An 18,978-nucleotide genomic window follows, 5' to 3' on the forward strand; every position below is an offset into this window, starting at 1 on the left:
GCAGTTCAAATTATTGCTCAGGATTATGTTGCAAGTTGGGTAAGGGGGTTATCTTTTCCTTCACTGGACTTCTCATAGATTGTCCCGGACGCTAGTCATAGCTTGTTTTGCTTACCCTGGTCAACCCATTCCCTTCTCGTACTCTTAAACCTCGTCCAAGACTGCAATATGGGTGTTCGTGATCTTGTTCCAACCAGCAATATGCAGGATATGTCTGATCTACATGATAAAAGACCGACTCTCTGGAAAACCGGTCTCTCTCCACGAGACCATCGCCGTAAACACTGTCAGTCCAATATTCTAGCGGAAGCGCTTCGTTTTGAGCTTTTCCAATCCTCTGAAAGGCCTCGTGCAATTTTGCGTTGGGTCGCCACTGACCAACTCTCCACCAAAACTGACGAGAAGGGCAATTCGGTTCCCCAATGTCAAAAGGTGCTCCTCCGGGTGCTATATATGCAATACCCCACGCGAGTTCCGTGTCGGGGTATTGAGAAATGGCCGTGAGATCATAGCTGCTGAGCCGTCTTGACAAGTAGCGTTGTCCATGCTCAGAGACCTCTTCGTGCTCATCATCACTGTCAGTAGTTCCCTCTGGAGAGAAGTCCAGGGGCGTCCAAATTAAGGCCTCCCAGAGTTTCGGCATATTGGCGGCAGCATTTGCAAAGGCTTCGAGGAAGGGGTTGATGGTCTCATCAAATGGCGTTACACGAAACATTCTCCTTGTTCCGGAAGCAGCTTGCTCAGAAGTTCCACAGAGGCACTCGATAACACTACCATCTCCGTTGTCCTCGTCTCGAATCCGATAGCCTTTGGTGTCACGTCCTTCTCCTAGGGGCCCTTTAAAATACCATGAGCCAGATGGCATAGCGACGGAGAACATAGCATTGAGACTCTCTAGGTTTGGCCAAAAGTTTGAAGATGTGTGTGAATCATTCGAATGAGGCCAGAAGAGGGTTTCGTCCGCCATAACGCGTATCTCCATCTTCCGAAGCTGGTAGGAGAGCAACCTTAAGCTTAAGCTAAACAGGTCAAAAGGCGCAGGATAGACTAGATCTGGTAGCTGTTTGCGCTGTTCGTTCATCCTATCTTCAGCCTTATTCATGAAGTTGAGCTGGATATAGCGCAAAGAACTAGGAAGCTTAGTATTATAAACAGCACTCGCAAACTCTTTCCTATTGTCGCCTATATGTCTGTAATCTTCATCTGTAGCTGCCCACTCATCGATCCCTATCTTGCAGCCGAGATATCGCAGATTAGGACATCGTGCAGCAAGGTGTACTATCATTCTCAGGTCGATCTTCGAATACGCCAAGTCCGAGTAACTTTCGGCATTGCAGATCCTCAGTCCTCGAGGGTTTTCGGCATTGCAGATGCTCAGTCCTTGCACAGAGTTCAACTTTGGTAGTTGTTCAGGTGAAAGCAGATGGACACGCCAGCTCGGGTACCGGAGGAGATCGCAAAATGACTCGTGGATGCGCCGTATTGGTGTGAACAGTGTGAGCTGTATTCTGCCGATGTGTTCGCTCCGATCTTCCGCCTTTTTGATGGCCTCGAAGCATCTCGCAACCTGATCATAGAACGTTTGATCTTCGACTTCGAGGTCGACTAATTCCATACAACACCGCGGCGCTGAGACTGGTACTGGGTCGCGTCTCCTTTTGATACCGCGGCGAGTCGGCGGACGATACGTTGGCTCGAGAGCGGGAAATCGTGAATACACTTCCACGCGGTGGAGGTAACGATAACGATACCCGCCGTAAACTTTGAGAAATCGCTGGGCCTCCTTTGGGTCCTCGTTCAAGAATTGAAACCTTGAAAAAGCCCCACTCGCTCGTTCTGTGGCGTACTGGAACTTGCGCGACACGAAGAGAGTCCGTTTTAGAGTTTCGTGCGACAACTGCTCGCAGATAAGATCTATCAATTCCTGAGGTAGATTGTTCATAGTAAACTCAGAAGTACAGATAGTAGAGTCTGTGACTTGCTATTGTCGCGGGAGGAGTAGATGTAAGTAGGTGAGCGGCTGAGAAGAAGAGAAGATGAGAAAGGCTTGTAATGCTGCCACCTGATTATACGAGTAGTGTAACGTGGCTCGTGCGCCTAGGCTTGTAACACATGTAGTCAGCTGAAAGTAAGCTTGTGAAACAATACTGGCCAATTATATTGTGGGTCATCCATCATCAGAGCTGATCTGGCAATTCCTAAAAGACTGCCACATCCACTACTTCGCTGTAGGAGCAGCAAATAAGACAGAAACAGAGTGACGCGATGCGGTAGTTCCCTCATGCACTTAACGCCTCGCTCTGGCGCAAAGGTATTCCAGCGCATACCGCGTTGGTCAGTCAATGTGATGAGGTTCCTTATCTCAATCTTTGCGAATGGCCGGACGATACCCGGGGGTATCAGGTCCCAGGAGCTCTCCGCCAGAGGGACTAATGCAAACAGTCGTGTTGGTTTCACAGCCTCTTGAATTTCTCAAATGGGAGCAGAGACAAGCGCACCTGGAGGAAGAAACAAGCGCCTCGTGCGCGATATCTCACTTGCCTCCAAAACTTTCAACAGACTTGCTAAGTAAATCTGTTCAACTTAGGGGTGAAGTTGCCCAGATTGATAAGTTAATCCATGCGACTAGGTCCGTCGCGTCTGTGTGGAAGCTGAAAGGTTCTCTGAGCGCCTGTGGGAAGTTCCGAATTGTCCTTTATCAGAAACGCTGTACTCGGGCCCTCTCCTCCGTTATAATACTTGTCAAACTGTTCCGAATCGGCCAGGGCGGTGTAAACAATCATCGGCGTTGTGAACTTAGTCTTGAAGCGAAACCCCTTCCAGCGCTAACTCAATCTTGTGTACCGAGCCCAAGGCCCCTATCACAGATTCTGGACAGCGGCGGTAGCCACCTGCGGTTCCCAAGATCTGCTGCACAAACAGACCGACAGCAATCTGGCTCGCAATCTGCAAATCTTAGGTCTGATCACAAGGAACCAGTCCATCCGCCATGTGCGTCAAATCTTCATGCCGAAGTGTAACCGCTTCTTTTTTTCAGCTGCTCCGATGGCCATTTCAGCCCTTCAAGACCCTGCTCGCTCATGATGTTCTCAATACTAGCCATGGCCTGTTCACACCAGCCCTGCAGAAACCATACGTCTTCGAAGTTTGCGAACAGGACGACGAAATGGGCAAGCAAGACCAGTGCCATAGAATCGCGTTGCTTGAGCAGTGTTATAAACTCGACCGGTACCAAGGACATCCATCCCAGCGCAACACCAATTTCGAGCTTCGATCGCGGCAGATGAGGGTGTAGAAAGAGGCAATTTTTATATACGAGCTTGAGGCCGTCCAAAGCATCGAGAGACGTTTGTAGAGCCGCTGGATCGGAAGATCCTAGAGAGGGAAGAATGGTAGAGCGCAACGCTGAGAACTGTTGGTCGATGTATGATGGTAGGGAATAATTGTCCGGTTCCTCCAGCTTATCAGTGCTCAGTATCTTTAAGGGACCGGAAAGGATAGTGACCCAATGATCAGCCAGCACGCCGCCAATACCTCGAGTGAGCATAAAGTGATGTACGATGTCATCGACGAAGCTTGTTCCACTCCTCTGTCTTTCTGCATCTGTGCGTCGAGCTACATAAATCATTGATATCAGCGTTAGGAGCGCGCAGAGAGCAAAGGCCGCACTGCAGTTCTCAAATGTAATCTTGGTGAGTACAGAGCGCATCTGCGAGGTTGCTAGTGCTTGGTGGTAGCTCGATTGCATCTCATACTTGCTTCGCTCGTGCGGTCGCAGGTAGGAGAGGTGCATTGCAGAGACAGCAAGTAGGCCGTGCATTAGAAAGGGCTGCGGGATCGCCATCTCAGGTACAATGACGCGCCACATGTGCTGATCGGCTTCGCGATGTGAGAGTGTGTACGAAGTGGCCGATGTGAAATGGCTCATTAGGAACAAGTCTTCGGTCCATGTCAATGGTCTTGGTGCTGGTTGCTCGGTCAAAGCCGGCACAAGTAGTGAGAGGAAAGCAAAATCATCTGGTAAACGAAGTTGGTGAGGGCTATCGTGCGTCGCGACCGGTGATGGCGAGAACGAGATCTGTTGTCCTGCCGTAGTAGGGCGTGGTGACGATGCAGAAGTCAGACTGCAGTCCTCCCTCCTCCTTTGACAGTTCGCGCATGGAGCTTGTAGGTCGCACTTTCATCATCCTGAGGTCAGCGTGGCAATATGGTTGGCAGACTTCTCATTACTTTTACACGTCTTAGCTTACAGCGTGCACAACTGTGTCTCGACTTGTTATGATGTACCTTTGACGGCATTCCACTTTTGGATGTGGAGATCTTCGGAACCCAAGAACCCGGGGAGCAGAAGTCGCTCCAACCGAGGCTGGCTAAGGAATATTCTGCTTGGCCTCTCGCACACTATACCCGATACAGGATAAAGTGCGAGATTCCGCGAAGGAACACCCTCGCCCCCCGAGCTAACGTCGCGTCGAGTTCTTACATTCGATAACCGCCAGGCATATAGAAGTACTTCGTTGGTAAGCGATATGGATGGTTCATTAATTCCTTTCGCGTCGGACACGGCCATGCTGGGTGCTGGACAACTTCTTTTCACGTTACGCTGAAATCTTCCTCCTTCGCCGATCTATACTGGCCATCATCTGGAGCATTCACACGACAACACCTCAGGATGATGAAACGAGCGCACACCAGTGGGCTTCTTGTTCTCGCGCTCTTATGCCTCGCCAGCCCCGCCCTCGCAGCCCGCGACAAAGCTACTCGTCCCAGCTACCGTACCTGTCATGAGGTTTCACCTGCGTGCCCAGTAGAAGCAACAACATATGGCTACTATCCCGAACTCGGTCCCAATGCCTTTTTCCTTGCGCTTTTCGCCACACTCTTCCTCACCTCTCTGGTCATCGGCGTATGGAGCAAGACATGGACATATACGCTCGCTCTGGGTGGCGGTACACTCCTAGAGGCCCTCGGCTACCTAGGTCGCGTTCTGCAACACAGCAATCCCTGGCTTAAGCCGGCGTTCGAGATGCAGATTTGCTGCCTAGTCCTTGGTCCTTCCTTTGTGGCAGCTGCTATCTACTTGACACTGAAGCACTTCGTGCTATATTGTGGACCGAAGCACAGTCTGATGAAGGCAAGGCTGTACCCGTGGGTCTTTGTTGGGTGTGACTTTGCCTCCATCGTACTCCAGGCTATTGGCGGAGGTGTAGCTGCTGGAGGTGGGTCTTCGGACAATATCAACATCGTAAACGTGGGCAACAACCTCATTGTTACGGGTATCGCGTTCCAGGTGGCTACCATGTGCGCTTGTGGAATCCTCGTCCTCACCTATCTATTCAGATACCGGAAAGCGCGCGCAGAACGACATGCGTCAAGCGAAAAGAGCGACTTCGACACGAGCAGAGCAAATGGCACTGTGAGCAGGAAGCTGTACCTTTTTGGAGCCATGCTGGTGTTGGCCTACTTCGCCGTCTTGATACGCTGCATCTACCGTATACCCGAGATGGCGGGCGGATGGGGAAACCCGCTCATGAGGAAGGAGAAGGAATTCCTTCTGCTGGATGGCATGTAAGTTTTGGTGTTTATCATGTGCATTGAGCCGAGATACTGACTTTTATCTTCAAGGATGATCGCCATTGCATGCCTAGTCCTCACCGTCTTCCATCCAGCCTTCTTCTTCGAACCTTTCTCCCGTTTTCGTCATGCTCAGCGCAAGTCGTCTCAGCATGACGCGACGCCTCAGTTGTCCGAGTAGACGATTGAAGCGCGGACTAAAGATATATATTCTAACGCCGGGTACGGCTACATAAAGAAGTGCCCGATATGTTTTCTACCCTACCTATTTGATTAAGATCTAGACTAGATTACCACATACATTTATGGCTGTTGGAGTAGCCCAGCCTAATTGCCATTCCTAATATCGATTTTTTTCAATCCTTTTACTGTGTTTGGACCGCAGATGGGTTGACTGCGATGTGCCTTACACTACTGTCTCTGCGCGACTCGAGTGTGGGCTGACATAGAAGCTTTGTCTCAGGCCTCTAGGCAACACTTCAGCCTGCTGAAGTATGAACTCACACTTTTGGAAAACACTTTTCGATATGGGGTCTTCAAGGTCGATTCGAGGGTTGCCAATCCCAACGTTTAATAGACCCGCTATGCAGACTGCAACGCCAGAATGTAAACCCGCAGCCTTGTTCCTGATCACGATAGATCTCTATCCCAACAATAAATGTCATATGGCCAATTTTCCGGTACCCAGTCACGCGCTAGGAATAATTCCACGGACTCACAAAAGGCCGGTTTTTCGACACGTCAGAACAACTAAACTGCGAATAATTTAGAGTTCTTTTCTTCTAAAACTATTAAGAAAGATTAGTAATATAATCCTATATACTTTTTAGAGCTTAATTCCTTTGTGCTGTTGTAATAGCGAGGGTGAAAGTGTAACGTAGTGTTGTTGTTCGCTCAGTTTTACTCAATTTTGGTGGGTGAGAAGCACTTACTTGAGTCCGTGCTTTTTTTCCCGGCGCGTGCCAGTCCACACAAGTCGATCCAATTTGCCTGCAACCACTAAGAAAGATCTGGGAAGCAGCATCAAGAAGGCCTCACCGACCGCTGCACCTTGAATCCTTCGGACCTCACCGTTCCAATGTGCCTTCCTATTCGTCTTACCCCGCACCAAGTATCCTCGTATTCTCGTCTCACAACATGCCAAGTCGACACAGAGTTTCCTAAAGATAAGGAAATGGTTGGAGAGGATACCAAGCAAAGTAATAGAAGACTGTTTGGAGCATTTGTAAACTAGCAAGATCCAATGACTGAGATATAACCGCACTTAGCGCAGCATTGCGATCCACATGAAGAGCTACCGCATCCTTTCCGTCTTGGTCATTCCGTCAAGACCACTACCCTCGAATTTGAGAGACCACACTGCAGCCACGAGGTTCTCAGTTCTTTATAATTGAATACAGCCAGTTCTTGTCTGACATGTGCAGGGCAAGTTCCAAGATGCCAGACCTATCCTGGCGACTCAGACTGGCCTAGCGACCTTACGTGGCAGGCCTTCAACACTGCTCTACCTGGCGCACTGCTTGCAACGATCTCGAAAGCCTGGCTCCGCATGGGAGATTAAACGCCGTCCGCGCGCTGCTTTGCTCCTTCGTTTCTACCAAATTACAAAAGTTGCACTCCAGCCGGATACCCAGCATACACGGTCAATGGCACGAACGTAGCCGAACGTGGCACAGATCCAGCTCTATCGGTGTGAGTGGTGTCACCAGGACATCTCTCAGTAAGATGACGTTCATCTGCCTGGCCTAGTAGAGAAAACGTTAGCAACGAAAGCCTTTCATAAGGATTGAATCAATGCGTAATGCTAGGTCGTTTCGTAAGTCATACATGCGGTCCAAAGAGAACCGGCAGACGCCTCCCAATGCTAATGCAATGCCAGGTAACAATAACCATAACCCATCCCTTCCGTGCACAAGCGTACCCGAGCTATTCATTGCTCCGACCAATTCATTCCGTCGTGCCATACGTTGGACCGTAACTCCCTCCAAAACTTCTCGGGCTAGCATGCCTCTCAGTACCCAACAACGCCCTCGCCTCATCCAGAGCCCCCCTCTCGCCCCGTATCGGAATACTCTGCGAGCCGCTAGCACTCGAGTTCGGACTCTCGTTCCTCGGCGACTCAGCAGGTGTTCCAGCGCGACTTGCGCTCGGCGTCCCTGCAACACTAACAGCAGGCACCCACCCCCTCATCCACCCGCTCACCCTCCGCCAGCGGAACCGCCTCTGCTTCAGCAGGCCGTGGTCGTTGATGTCGAGAATGACTTCGTCGTCCCTCAGCTTGCCTCGACCACGGGGCTCGTTGTCGCCGTAACACCAGAATTGGACGCCGACAGCCGCATCCATGATCAGCACGCCTGCAGCTCCGAGAAAGAAGGGGGTGGCGCGGAGGATCCAATCGGCGCGTACGCTACCCTTAGGATCTACCCAACCGGAGCCTTCTCCCAGCGCAAAATCGTACCAGCCACAGGGGTTCGTTAGGAGAGACGTAGAGTAGAACAAATTGCCGAAAAAGGCGGCTGCGAAGAGCGTAGGGCTGAGACCGGCGGTCGATTTGCGAACGTGGTTCTGGTAGATTTGGGGAATGCGCGAGCCGAGGTAAAGGAATGTGGACATCCAGGAGAGGACTTTGCCGGCTATTTCTAACGCTGAGGCGTCATTTGAATCTTGTGCTTGTGATGAGAGACGCTGCGTCGGATACGCCGCTGGAGCAAATGGGCTGACGTTCCTGGCGGTCGCAGTGTTGGAGAGGACTGCTAGGATTAAAGCCATGTAGAGGACAGTCTTAGGCGACGGTGCAAGCATAGGTGAGCTCGACGCAGCTACCCGTCTTACGTGTCTGTCGGTGGGTGTGCCATTGGGTGGTGTCCCCATGAAAGACTCTTTAAATGAACTCGGCGAGCGCCCGTAGTTTGGTATCCGAAATGCGTCCATAGGATTTGATCGGGTCGGTATGTTACGGCCAGGGCTACTGGGCAATTGATCCGCCTTATCCGAATCCAAGCCATCTGTCGCAACTGGAACAACAGTCCCATCAGCGGCACTCTTCCCTGTACGCGGAGAATCCCGTACTTGACCCATACCAGAAGGCCCGTTATCATAGCCGGAGCTCTTGGGTCGGCTCCATATGGACCGCAGCGGCCGTCCATGTTTCAAGAGTCCATACCACACCCATTGTCCGCACAGCGCGCAATCTACGAATACGTAGTAGCACGCGATTATGACCTGCCAAGTCGCCTGCTGTGTGAACAACGACCCGAGTAGATTCGACACATCGCCAAGCAGCCACTCGGTCAAGAAGAATATGCTGAGTCCCGATGTCGACTTTAGCCTGTAGTTCTTGTATATCTGTGGGAGTTGTGCGAAAAGCCACGAGATGATACTACACGTTCCGAGTATTGTGGAGATCAGAGCGAGGTTCGTAGGTATGCACGAGCCGAGGGTGACGGAGAGGCTGTAGAGAAAGTCGTTCGCGGGTTCGCAGCGGTCGGGTAACGAGGGTGTGCCTATGTGTAGAGGTGATAGGTAGGGAGGCATCGTGTCATAGGCGCAGCGACAGCGACAGCGAGAGAATGGCGCACTCTGGAATAATTCGGCTCGCTGCAGATATAAGCTCCACTGTTGCCAGCAACCTGTGAAGCCTGAAATATGTTTCGACTAGGTATGTCCGCTCTTGTGTGTTCCTCCGCTATTCTGGGGTCGCCGTGTCGCAGTCGAGTGACTCGGTGTCAGGCGTCACACTCAGGTGGATGTCGTGGGTCGCAGCCACACAGGCGCAGTCGCAGCTTCCGCAGCAGCTGACACACGCAGATGTCAAGAGCGCCTCACTGATGTCGACCCTATGAATCCTTGGGGTCTCTCTAAAATTGCTCTTGAAGATGTTCGCGTCCGCAACGTTGTCCACACCTGTTGTCTGACGTCGTCGTACTCGGCAGAGGGAGCTATGCCGAAGTGGGGGCCTCGAAGGATCCGTCACCAACACCGCAGGCAAGATGGGAGTCGGAAGTAAGAGCAGGAACAATTGAATCTTCTCAGTGAACAGAGGATGCCACTTATGAGACACAAGAGACGAGGATGGGCAAGACGAAGCTGTCGAGAGTCATCATCCCAGGTCGATGTCCCCAGCTGACAAGGGCCGAGCACGACCCGCAGCGGGTACGGATGACCAAATTGAGGCCCACACGGCGGCGATCGTAGGCACCGGAGCAGGCATGACTGGACGGGGTGCTTGATAGCGGAGGCGTTCTTATCTTGTGTGTGTCGCGTGCGGCAAGATAAAGCAATGGCACCGTGGGACCCGCCGTTAGCGCACCCCGGCTTCGCTTGGGCCACCCCGACATCTTTCCCTGAGGCTTGGCCCATTCAGTAACACTCGGTTACAAAGCACTCGCACTCTTCTCTCTTCCTTTATTACAACGGGTGAACCACTCCTGAAACCATGGAATAAAGAGACCCATGATGAGAGACCAGTTGTCTAGGAATGGCACATCAAATATCGGAGCATCTATGCTCAAGACCTCCGCCATCGGAGCGCGGCGTCGATCATGTGCACCACAACTAATACCACGCACTAATCGTTCGTCTACTAGCTGCTCAAAAGCAACGTATGTGTAAGAGATTGCTCGTATATGGGCGAGCTATGGGATGGCGCTTTCAGTTACGGTTCAATGCTCCAATGTTAGCTTTTAAGTCTTCTTCTCTTTCTTCGATGTGTCGCTTCTCAATGTCATGGTCCATGCGATCTCAGAGCCTTCATCCATTCCTCTCCCGCCGGATTCTAGGCCATACTCTCAGAGAACGCGCGAGCATCCTAAAACACGTGGAATTCTGATACACGAGGTGAGCCTTGACAGCAATGTTTCTGAGTTTTCAACAGACATGTCCCGCATATCCGTCTCCACATGTATTCAACTTATGATGGTGTTTGGGACGGGACTTGCACAGAATAGCGCTTTATGTTGTTTAGTATTCGTCCGAAACCCCATAAGACAATCCCAAACAGCAAATTAGAGGTCTATAAGTCGAGTTCGAAGTCCCCGGAAAATCATTCATTCGAATTCCCTAAAAGTAGTCCCTCTCCAGGACTTTAGCTACGTGGAAAGCTCTCTTAGTCAATTGTGTATTGACGCAGGCATGGGATTTACGACTATTGAATTACGACTATTGAATTACGACTATGGAATTACGACTATAGAATTACAACTATAGAATTACAACTAGAATTACGACTAGAGAATTACAACCATGCAGTTACGACTATGGAATTACGACTAGAATTACGACTATATAATTACGACTATAGAACTACAACTATGGAATTACAACTATAGAATTATAATTATAGAATCACAATTACGGAATTATGACTATGGAATCGACGACTATAAAATCTACGACTATGTTCTTTCAACCTGATAAGCTTTGGGCAGCCCTTTCAGATCTTCACTCAAAAAGCTTGCCCACGGCCCCTACACATGACTTTGACCGCATTGCCCCATCAGGTAGCATCAGTCTTTCACTATCGACTTGTTCCTCAGCACACGCCGATATATTAGTCCGCTCCGTACTCTGCACACATCTTCAACTCAGAACCGCAACTGGTCCTGCTCACAACCCACAAATTACTATCGACACTCCAAGTCAGGACCGACCCATACCGAACATGCCGCACCCGTCTATGGACGCCACCGGCTACTACCAGATGGATTATGTCCAACATGACATCGACCGTGTTCGATGTTTCGAGATGGGCGCCATATCTTTCACAATCTATGCTCGCCAGGAGTTCCTCAGCAACGGGCTGCTAGACCTCCGAGACGAGCGCGCGAACGCTTGTCCTGAAGACGGAGACAACTGCCCAATCTGCATCGAACCATTCGACCTAGCAACCGAAGCGGGCCTCGACAACAATGTGGAAGTCATTGCTGGGTGTGGCCATATCTTTCATTTCTCGTGTCTGTGGACTTGGTTGAACAGTCCAGAGGCTCCGATCGCTTCATGCCCGATGTGTAGGCGCGAACTGTTCCCGAACCCTCACTACATGGGCGACTGGGCTGAGGTTCCACGAGTCGACGTACCTTGGGGTCACCTTATTCGGATCTCGGATAATATGGCACACACAATTACGGCGCTCGCAGACGTACGTGCTAAACTTGTGCACTCAGACGATGTGAATGCTCGTTTGGCGGAGGCAGAATCTCTGGCGGCTCAGCTACGGCCCTTGTTCATTCGGTATGAGCAAATCGAGCGCCAGATAGGGGCGGTCTGTGATAACGACCTGGATGCGTGGAACGAGTTGGACCTTGAATCTGATAGGATCTATGACACGCTGCGCCACCTGATGCGTCGAGTGGATGAAATCGTCGCGGAGATCTATGCTTCCGAGATTGACGCTCCGGATGCACTACCCGTGCCACCTGCCCCGGTCAACGCGGCTGTCATCGCTCGCATCGATGCTGCACTCGTTCGCGTACCTAACATGCCAGAGAACTATGAGCCAACCATCGAGCCTGAGTATTATCCCCTCTTTCACCTCAATGCTCTGAGGGAGCAGCGAACATCATTGGGGGTTCGCTTCATGCAGCTTCAACAACAGGCGAAGGAGCTCAATGATCGTGGCGAGCCTGTTCCACAAGAGCTGGAGAATGAGATCGACCAGGCGGAGGAGACTCTAAGGGAGATTCGACGCCAGATAGACCTGATCGAGAACTATCCTTATCAGATGTCGGAAATGTAGATGACATGAGCTGTGGGTGCTGAAGACAGGGTGCATCGTGTTTCTGATATCTTCCTTTCGGGCCTTTTTTTAGTCCCATCGTTCCTGATTACCTGTATCCTTTGAAGATTTCGGGGACTGAATTCTTTCTTTAGTGGTACTTTCAATAGCTAGTATGCATGTATGTATGCACGCGATTTTCAACTCTATAGCCCTAACTGCGAAGTCTCTTGTGAAAACCTTATCAGTTTCTACAACAAACCGCCCGCAGTGCCACTGCTGTTCCACGGTTGTCTTGAGTCGGAGGCACTAGTTCACGATCATACCCGACCAGAATCTAGCCACTCCTGAGAAATGATGTTTACACAGTTCAACCAACTTCAGCTGTCAATACGATGGAAGTTCTGAATTCGGGGGTCTTGTTTATCTTCACCAATGCCAACTATTTGTTGTCTTGTGGGACGTCAGTGATGGTCATCATCCGGTACATTTGACTTGGTTCTCTGCACAAAAAGTTAGTTATGCTTCGATATTATTCGAACTTAGTGAACATCTTGCTTAGCGTGCGGACGCTGTCGACACATCAGATATTCACAATAAAGTCGCATGCGATAGGGCGAGTTTGTCTCCGCCTGGTTGGTATTGAAAGCACCAGATCGTATAGTAATGTATCTAAGTTAGAAGCTTTGCCGAGTCAAAGCATCCTCTGTTTCGACCGCACTTCGTAGCCATCGGTTCATACAACATTAACAACAAGATTTTGACTTGGTGCAGCATCTGCGAATTAGCCCCTTTCTCCTTTGATCCTAACTTACCCTTTGTGACGCCATCAACTCTGTGCCTTCACGATGTCGGCTTAAAATCCTGAACGACTGGGCATGGCTTCAGATGACCGTTGTTCATCATGGCGCAAAACTTCAACCTGCTTTGTCTATTCACTACGTAGGCTTAGGTCAATGCCTATATATACTTCATATCCTTCCCGTAGAGAAACATCTCTAGAAAACAACTAAACTTGCACTTCTTTCACCCAGCTATCCCATTCGGGGCTAGTGCTCCCCTTAGCGTCTTAGCTTTGTCCTTTCCCCTAGTATATAGTCTCTGGCCCCTGTGCCCTCAATTGACTACTGATCTCGTTCACTTTTTGCTCTCCGTCAAAGGTATCCGTATTCAACTTTGACCCAAAACCAAGCATAAACATGTCCACCACGAAGAACAATCGCGATGATCCTGCACAGATTGCACAGACTCTCTCAGGCATCTCAGGCGTACGCTTAGACGGTGATACAGTTTCAGATGCGCAGGACGCAAATGGGTTGTCACTTGACCAAGAAGATGTGGCTCTGCATCCGAACGCCGCAGCTCAGAATGCATCAACGCAGGATCAAGATACCACAACGCAGGATGCCGCAGCTGAGGAATCCGAGAACGACGCGGATCCAGACGATATACAATCTACCATGAAAGATCCGTTCGTTACAATGGATGTGCTGAGCGCTGTTCAATTCTTCGCTCGGTCCTGGGTGCATGTTGATGCGGGTCACGAAGAGCAACACGAGGATCTGCCATCGCGAGACGAGTTCATGGACCCCAATAATCCGAATCCGGGTCTGCTTATTCTCTCGGATCCGCGTGCTAATGCTCGTCCGTGTGAGGAATCTCTTTGCCCCATTTGCCGCGAGGATATGGAACACTTGGACGGACTCGTGGTCATCGTATTGTGCGGGCATATTTTCCACCGCGACTGCCTCAACACCTGGCTCCAGAACCCTGCTTCTACTTGCCCAATTTGTCGTACCGTGTTGTTCACCGTCCCCAGCGCTGAACATGATGACGATGGGGAAATTGTTGTTTATCCTGCTCCGTTCTTCCGTGCTAGGTACGGAGAATTAGTTGCTAGGATTCGAGATCTACGTACGAGGACTCAGGCGCTGAATGAGGCTCGCCGTCGTCTTGAGGATCGGGCGGCTGGTCTTTCGGAGAATGCGAGTCATCTTGCTGAAGAGCGTGAGCGTCTTATGGCAGACTACCTGGCCATTGCTCGGCTATCTGCAGGCGGAGCGCCTCCCAACGATGAGCATAGTGAAGGAGTCATGCTTGTTCGGGTTGGTGAATACAACGCGCGACACCGTCACCTCACTGAAGATATGATTCGCCTTCGCTCCAAATTGGAGAGCGCCAACATGGATACTAGTGCTCTTACTAGTGCTCTTGAGAAATATGCCGCCGTCATTGAGGACCTTCCTCCGGATGAGCATCTTTTCGACGAGTCAGACCGTATGTTCATTGATAGACTGAACCGTTTCATTGATGAAGCACATCATCAAGCTGAAGTAGCGCAAGCTGAACCTCTGTAGTCTCGCACACGGTCTTTCTGAGGATCTGCTCCACTCACGCCGTGTTCTCATCAATGACGAGTGGGACTCGATGATGCAGGAATACGGCATTTGGCCACCGGCCAATTGAAGAAGCTGGAAGGATGGTATGATGTCTATTTCAGTCTCTTTTCTAGCTAGAAGTTTGGAATTCGAGCATGCTCCACTTGCAACTCTAGCCATACTAGGGTGATAATTCATGAGAAACAAATTAGTAAACCGAATCTCCTCCTGTCAAGAGTTATCATCCCAAGTGTTCTGTGTTCGCTGAAGCCCTAACGACCATTATTGTCCAATGCCCCTGTTCGTGTCTGTTGTTCAACCGAACTGTTGATCTCTAAGCTACTTTGGCATCTTCCAGTGAACATTGCAACTGTCTGAATCTTGAAGCCATGAAGTCGTGATTCATGTGCAATTTATACCACGGAATCAGTGAATACTCAGCCTTGCGGAATGAAATATCCCTAGGTTTGGATCAATTGCCTTTGCGGTGACAATCTCCTTAACCTGTTTCAGTGTGTCTCAATTGTTTTGGCCTGAACACTCATATCACGAGACAGTGCACAATCGCGACTGTAGGTCTTTAAAGTCTTTTTCATTGCCAACCCTCATAATTTCATGTAGTCACTAGAAATGGAAGAGTACAGTGGTTTATATATACGCTTCCCTGTCTTCTCTGCAGGTATACTCCAAACTTGCAACCAAACTTGAATTGCAGCTCAACTTTAACATCTCATACCAAAGAAAAGCCAGTACACCCGTACTTGTCTCTCCGGCATTAATCAAGTTGGAAAGTATGTCGTCTTCTCAGAATACCGACAACATGGATCTTAGCAATCCCTCCGCGGAGAACACCTCGCATGAGCATCGTAATGCTGCACAGCTTCTGACGGGCAATTCTGAAATTGCCTTCGGCGAAACCTCAATGTCAGAAGTCTCGGGCGTGGAGGAAATTCGGGACAGCCCAGAGCATGGTTCCGCCATGGAGGCCCCCCTGGCAACAGCATTCGCTCCACGCCTTCGTTCTTCGCCTCCGCGTGCGCAGAACATCCACACCGACACGCCCCCAAATGGTATTAGCTCCGCCGCGCCCGCCTCTTCCGCCGCTGAACCTAGCCAATTAGTCGATCGACGGATTATCGTCGCCGCACAAGATTTCGTGGATCGTGCACTTGGAGAAGAGAATGCCCGTACGCTGCCATCACGTGAGCAATTCCTCAATCCCGAGAGTGCTAACGGTCTACTGTTACTGTCTGATCCCCGCACTGATGTCCGTCCTCAAGACGTCTGCTCAATCTGCCTAGAAAAGATTGAGGACTTGAGTGGCGCTGTAGTCATCATTGCGTGCGGCCATATATACCACCGGCACTGTCTGTATACGTGGTTCGAAAACCCGGCACGTTTCGGAACTTGTCCTATGGATCGTCGACGTCTCTTCGTTATGCCCCGTCGGGACAATCGCCGTGGTCGTCTCGTTGACGGAAGCCATCTGCATGGTCCTGATGGTCTCCTGGTGCTGGGTCGCCGTCGTGAGGAGATTCAAGGCCGCCTGAATCCCGACGATGCGCTGAGAATTGCGGCGGCTTCCCTTGCTCGGATGCATGGGCCGCGTGAGGCACGCCAATTCATCGCTGAGGTGGACCGTCGCCGCCGACAATCTAATGTAAGCCGTCGTCTTGTTATTGAGCCCCGCCTCCGTGCTGATCCAGACTTTCGTCGCGCTGAACAGGACCGATCGGACCGTCTCGAGGCTGTGTTACATGCTCGCGCCGCTGAACTATACCGTGGTCAGTCAAACCACCGTATCGATGAGTTGGGCCGTCGCGTTGACCGTCACTCCGGTACTGAGCAGACTGCTGGCGTAGCTTCAGAATTGCTCTTCCAAGACGAGACTGTCCGAGTCCGTTTACCGCGCCCGTCAGCGTACCGTACCAGCCATGAACCTGAAGGCCCTTAGGCTCAGCTGAACCTTCCGCCGATGATGAGGCCCGGTAATTCGACCTTTAAGAGGGCTGGCGTAGATCTAGTGTTTCTTTCCAGTGCGCCTTCATTGGATTTCGAACTTCATACTCAGTGAACTTGCAATTTTACCTCTGGAGTTGGCAGTATCAGTGTCCGGGCATGGATTTGGCACTGAATCATAGGTGCTTCGTATCATATTGGTGTAAACACTTCGAAGACGTGCATTAGAGCAAAATTTTCTCTCTACTGAAGCGAAGACAAAAACGACTCGTGTTTAAGGTTAAACTTTGGTAAACTTTGATAAGCAATGTGAACAAACGCAAGAAGTATAACAGATGTAAAGAACAGTTGCAGTGCGTCTCAAAGCAGACTTGTATTGCTCGTAAATCCTCGGACTGACGACGTCTCGTACTGTTATCGATTCATATCGATTCATACGATACGTGCTAACCTCAAAAACATAAATTGGCTGACATTTGAAGGCAATAACAAATTCCTGTTCACTAAGCGTCGTCTTCGGGTGCGTACACGTTCCTAGTGTCGCCTTCTGGTGCATACATGTTCCTAGCGTCGAACGGCTCCACGATCTCGCTCGAGCATCCACTTCGTGTTGTGACACCGTCAAAGCGGTCATCCATCCACTGGAGGAAAGAAGGTGCCGAGGCTGCTATCACGGGTGTATGGCCAAGTCCAGGATATAGTTGCAGGTGTACCTCACTGCCCGCTTGGCAAGTCGCATTGTATGCCGATTCCACTACTTGAGGTAGCACATACACGTCCCCAAGACCTTGCACAACGAGAACTGGCTCGTGGCTCTTCTTCACCCCAACAGCCGTTAATTCGTCTATGATTGCAATAATTCATCGGGCCTGCTCGTTCGTGGTATTGGCTGAGAGATTAAAAACCTGGTTGATGTCGAGGTCAGTTGTAAGAGATTCCATTGAAGTGTAGCAAGCCTGCGCCTTCTTGGCGAGCTTCAGACGTTCTCTGAAGGTATGATCCATCCAACTGAACGTCTCGTTTGGGTAGATGTTTTGGAAGCCGATCACTGCGAAACCAACTTCGCCGAGCACACTACGTGATGAGGCTATGTCGGAAGTCGACTTTTGCGTCGATTCTAATGCCACGAGAGCCGTGCTACCCATGAATACACCAGGCGCCTGAGCGACTGTCCCGAGATACCTGCCCGCACTCGAGTTGTTATTTCGTGGTAGGGAGCTCTCAGCAAGCGACCAAACTGTGCCTCCACCCTGGGAGTGACCGACACTCATCCATTCGGTGGACAAGGAGGCACCGAATAGTTTTCGAACAGCAACCACTGAGTAAAACACATCGTTGGCATGAGCGGATAATGCAACATAGGGATGACCAGCTTGATCGTTGCCCAACCCAGCATAGTCAGTCGCGACAACCGCATAGCCCCTCTCAATGAGATACGACCAGCTGCCATACTCGTACAGGCTGGGGATGACAGAGGGTGCGCAGCCTCTGAAGACGCCTGAGGTGCCATGCGCCCACGCGACTGTCCGAAAAAGTTGACCGTTTGTTCTATTGGCGTATGGGAAAGCAATGAAGCCTGTAACCGGGACCGTGTTGCCAAACAGGTCGACTGAAGTGTACTGGAATCGATAGGCGGTCGTGCCTTTGGGTACGCTGCCTGACAACTCGTCAGGAACGATAGGCTGGAACTTCAGGATGTCTCCGGGTGCCGAAGCAGAGAAGTTATTTGCTGTTGCATAGAATTCCTCGTCGTAGAGAGCACCGTACTCCATGGCATCGATGTACAGAATCGCACTGAAGGTTCTGTAGCAGGTCGCATTACAACCATACTCTGCAGCAACATCGGCCGGTATATTGAGGTTGGCAACCTGTGAACCTGTGACGGTTGAAAAGAGAAGCGTGCTGAGGAAGAGCTGAGACCTCATCCTCGAGAGGTAGTGGTTGGTATAATGGAAGATGGAGAATAACCCGCGATAAGAGAGTTCTATATGTTGAAGTAAAAACGTACAGCCGAAAACATGGAAGTTGAGTGTAAAAGTGATGGATTGCTCAGGTGGAAAGTGCCGCCTATGTAGGTGGGCGCGCTCCTACCGTACGTACAATACCTCCTTCCAACAGTATAGCCATACACTGTTCTCTTTATATATGCCACGCAAGACATACTCTTGACGTTATGTTATTTGATTGTCAGACGACGATGGGCCATGTTCTAGAAGTTGCTTGTTACGTATGGGTAGAGGTGGATATCCGCCTATGGTCAGTATCTACACTTAATATGCCTACCATTCGACCACTGACCTTCTTTGCTCGGACTTGACTTGTTGTTGGCGGTACGGGTTTCCATATCCAATATAG

The 18,978-nt window shown here is 50.5% G+C and overlaps 8 protein-coding genes across 8 annotated transcripts; 4 read left to right on the forward strand and 4 right to left on the reverse strand.

Moving 5' to 3' along the window:
• Positions 1 to 144: 144 nt before the first annotated feature.
• On the reverse strand, positions 145 to 1,615 carry N0V89_006621 (uncharacterized protein; the record flags this gene model as incomplete). Its single annotated transcript, XM_056215391.1, has 2 exons — positions 145 to 161; positions 379 to 1,615. The coding sequence occupies 2 exons, from the start codon at positions 1,613 to 1,615 to the stop codon at positions 145 to 147; spliced, it is 1,254 nt and encodes a 417-aa protein (XP_056069638.1).
• Positions 1,616 to 3,004: 1,389 nt separating this feature from the next.
• Positions 3,005 to 4,187, reverse strand: N0V89_006622 (uncharacterized protein; the record flags this gene model as incomplete). The annotated part of the gene is made up of 2 exons (XM_056215392.1): positions 3,005 to 4,078; positions 4,179 to 4,187. 2 exons carry the CDS (start codon positions 4,185 to 4,187, stop codon positions 3,005 to 3,007), a joined length of 1,083 nt encoding a protein of 360 aa, XP_056069639.1.
• Positions 4,188 to 4,672: 485 nt separating this feature from the next.
• N0V89_006623 (uncharacterized protein) lies at positions 4,673 to 5,755 on the forward strand (the record flags this gene model as incomplete). The annotated part of the gene is made up of 2 exons (XM_056215393.1): positions 4,673 to 5,568; positions 5,626 to 5,755. The coding sequence occupies 2 exons, from the start codon at positions 4,673 to 4,675 to the stop codon at positions 5,753 to 5,755; spliced, it is 1,026 nt and encodes a 341-aa protein (XP_056069640.1).
• A 1,766-nt stretch (positions 5,756 to 7,521) lies between these two features.
• N0V89_006624 (uncharacterized protein) lies at positions 7,522 to 9,108 on the reverse strand (the record flags this gene model as incomplete). The annotated part of the gene is made up of 1 exon (XM_056215394.1): positions 7,522 to 9,108. The coding sequence occupies one exon, from the start codon at positions 9,106 to 9,108 to the stop codon at positions 7,522 to 7,524; it is 1,587 nt and encodes a 528-aa protein (XP_056069641.1).
• Positions 9,109 to 11,233: 2,125 nt separating this feature from the next.
• N0V89_006625 (uncharacterized protein) lies at positions 11,234 to 12,307 on the forward strand (the record flags this gene model as incomplete). Its single annotated transcript, XM_056215395.1, has 1 exon — positions 11,234 to 12,307. One exon carries the CDS (start codon positions 11,234 to 11,236, stop codon positions 12,305 to 12,307), a length of 1,074 nt encoding a protein of 357 aa, XP_056069642.1.
• Positions 12,308 to 13,485: 1,178 nt separating this feature from the next.
• On the forward strand, positions 13,486 to 14,643 carry N0V89_006626 (uncharacterized protein; the record flags this gene model as incomplete). The annotated part of the gene is made up of 1 exon (XM_056215396.1): positions 13,486 to 14,643. One exon carries the CDS (start codon positions 13,486 to 13,488, stop codon positions 14,641 to 14,643), a length of 1,158 nt encoding a protein of 385 aa, XP_056069643.1.
• A 651-nt stretch (positions 14,644 to 15,294) lies between these two features.
• On the forward strand, positions 15,295 to 16,618 carry N0V89_006627 (uncharacterized protein; the record flags this gene model as incomplete). Its single annotated transcript, XM_056215397.1, has 2 exons — positions 15,295 to 15,302; positions 15,415 to 16,618. The coding sequence occupies 2 exons, from the start codon at positions 15,295 to 15,297 to the stop codon at positions 16,616 to 16,618; spliced, it is 1,212 nt and encodes a 403-aa protein (XP_056069644.1).
• Positions 16,619 to 17,483: 865 nt separating this feature from the next.
• On the reverse strand, positions 17,484 to 18,548 carry N0V89_006628 (uncharacterized protein; the record flags this gene model as incomplete). Its single annotated transcript, XM_056215398.1, has 1 exon — positions 17,484 to 18,548. The coding sequence occupies one exon, from the start codon at positions 18,546 to 18,548 to the stop codon at positions 17,484 to 17,486; it is 1,065 nt and encodes a 354-aa protein (XP_056069645.1).
• Between the last annotated feature and the right edge of the window lie 430 nt (positions 18,549 to 18,978).

Source organism: Didymosphaeria variabile (genome assembly GCF_027946475.1).
Source record: "Didymosphaeria variabile strain IMI 356815 chromosome Unknown scaffold_5, whole genome shotgun sequence".
Classification (NCBI taxonomy): Eukaryota; Fungi; Ascomycota; class Dothideomycetes; order Pleosporales; family Didymosphaeriaceae; genus Didymosphaeria; species Didymosphaeria variabile.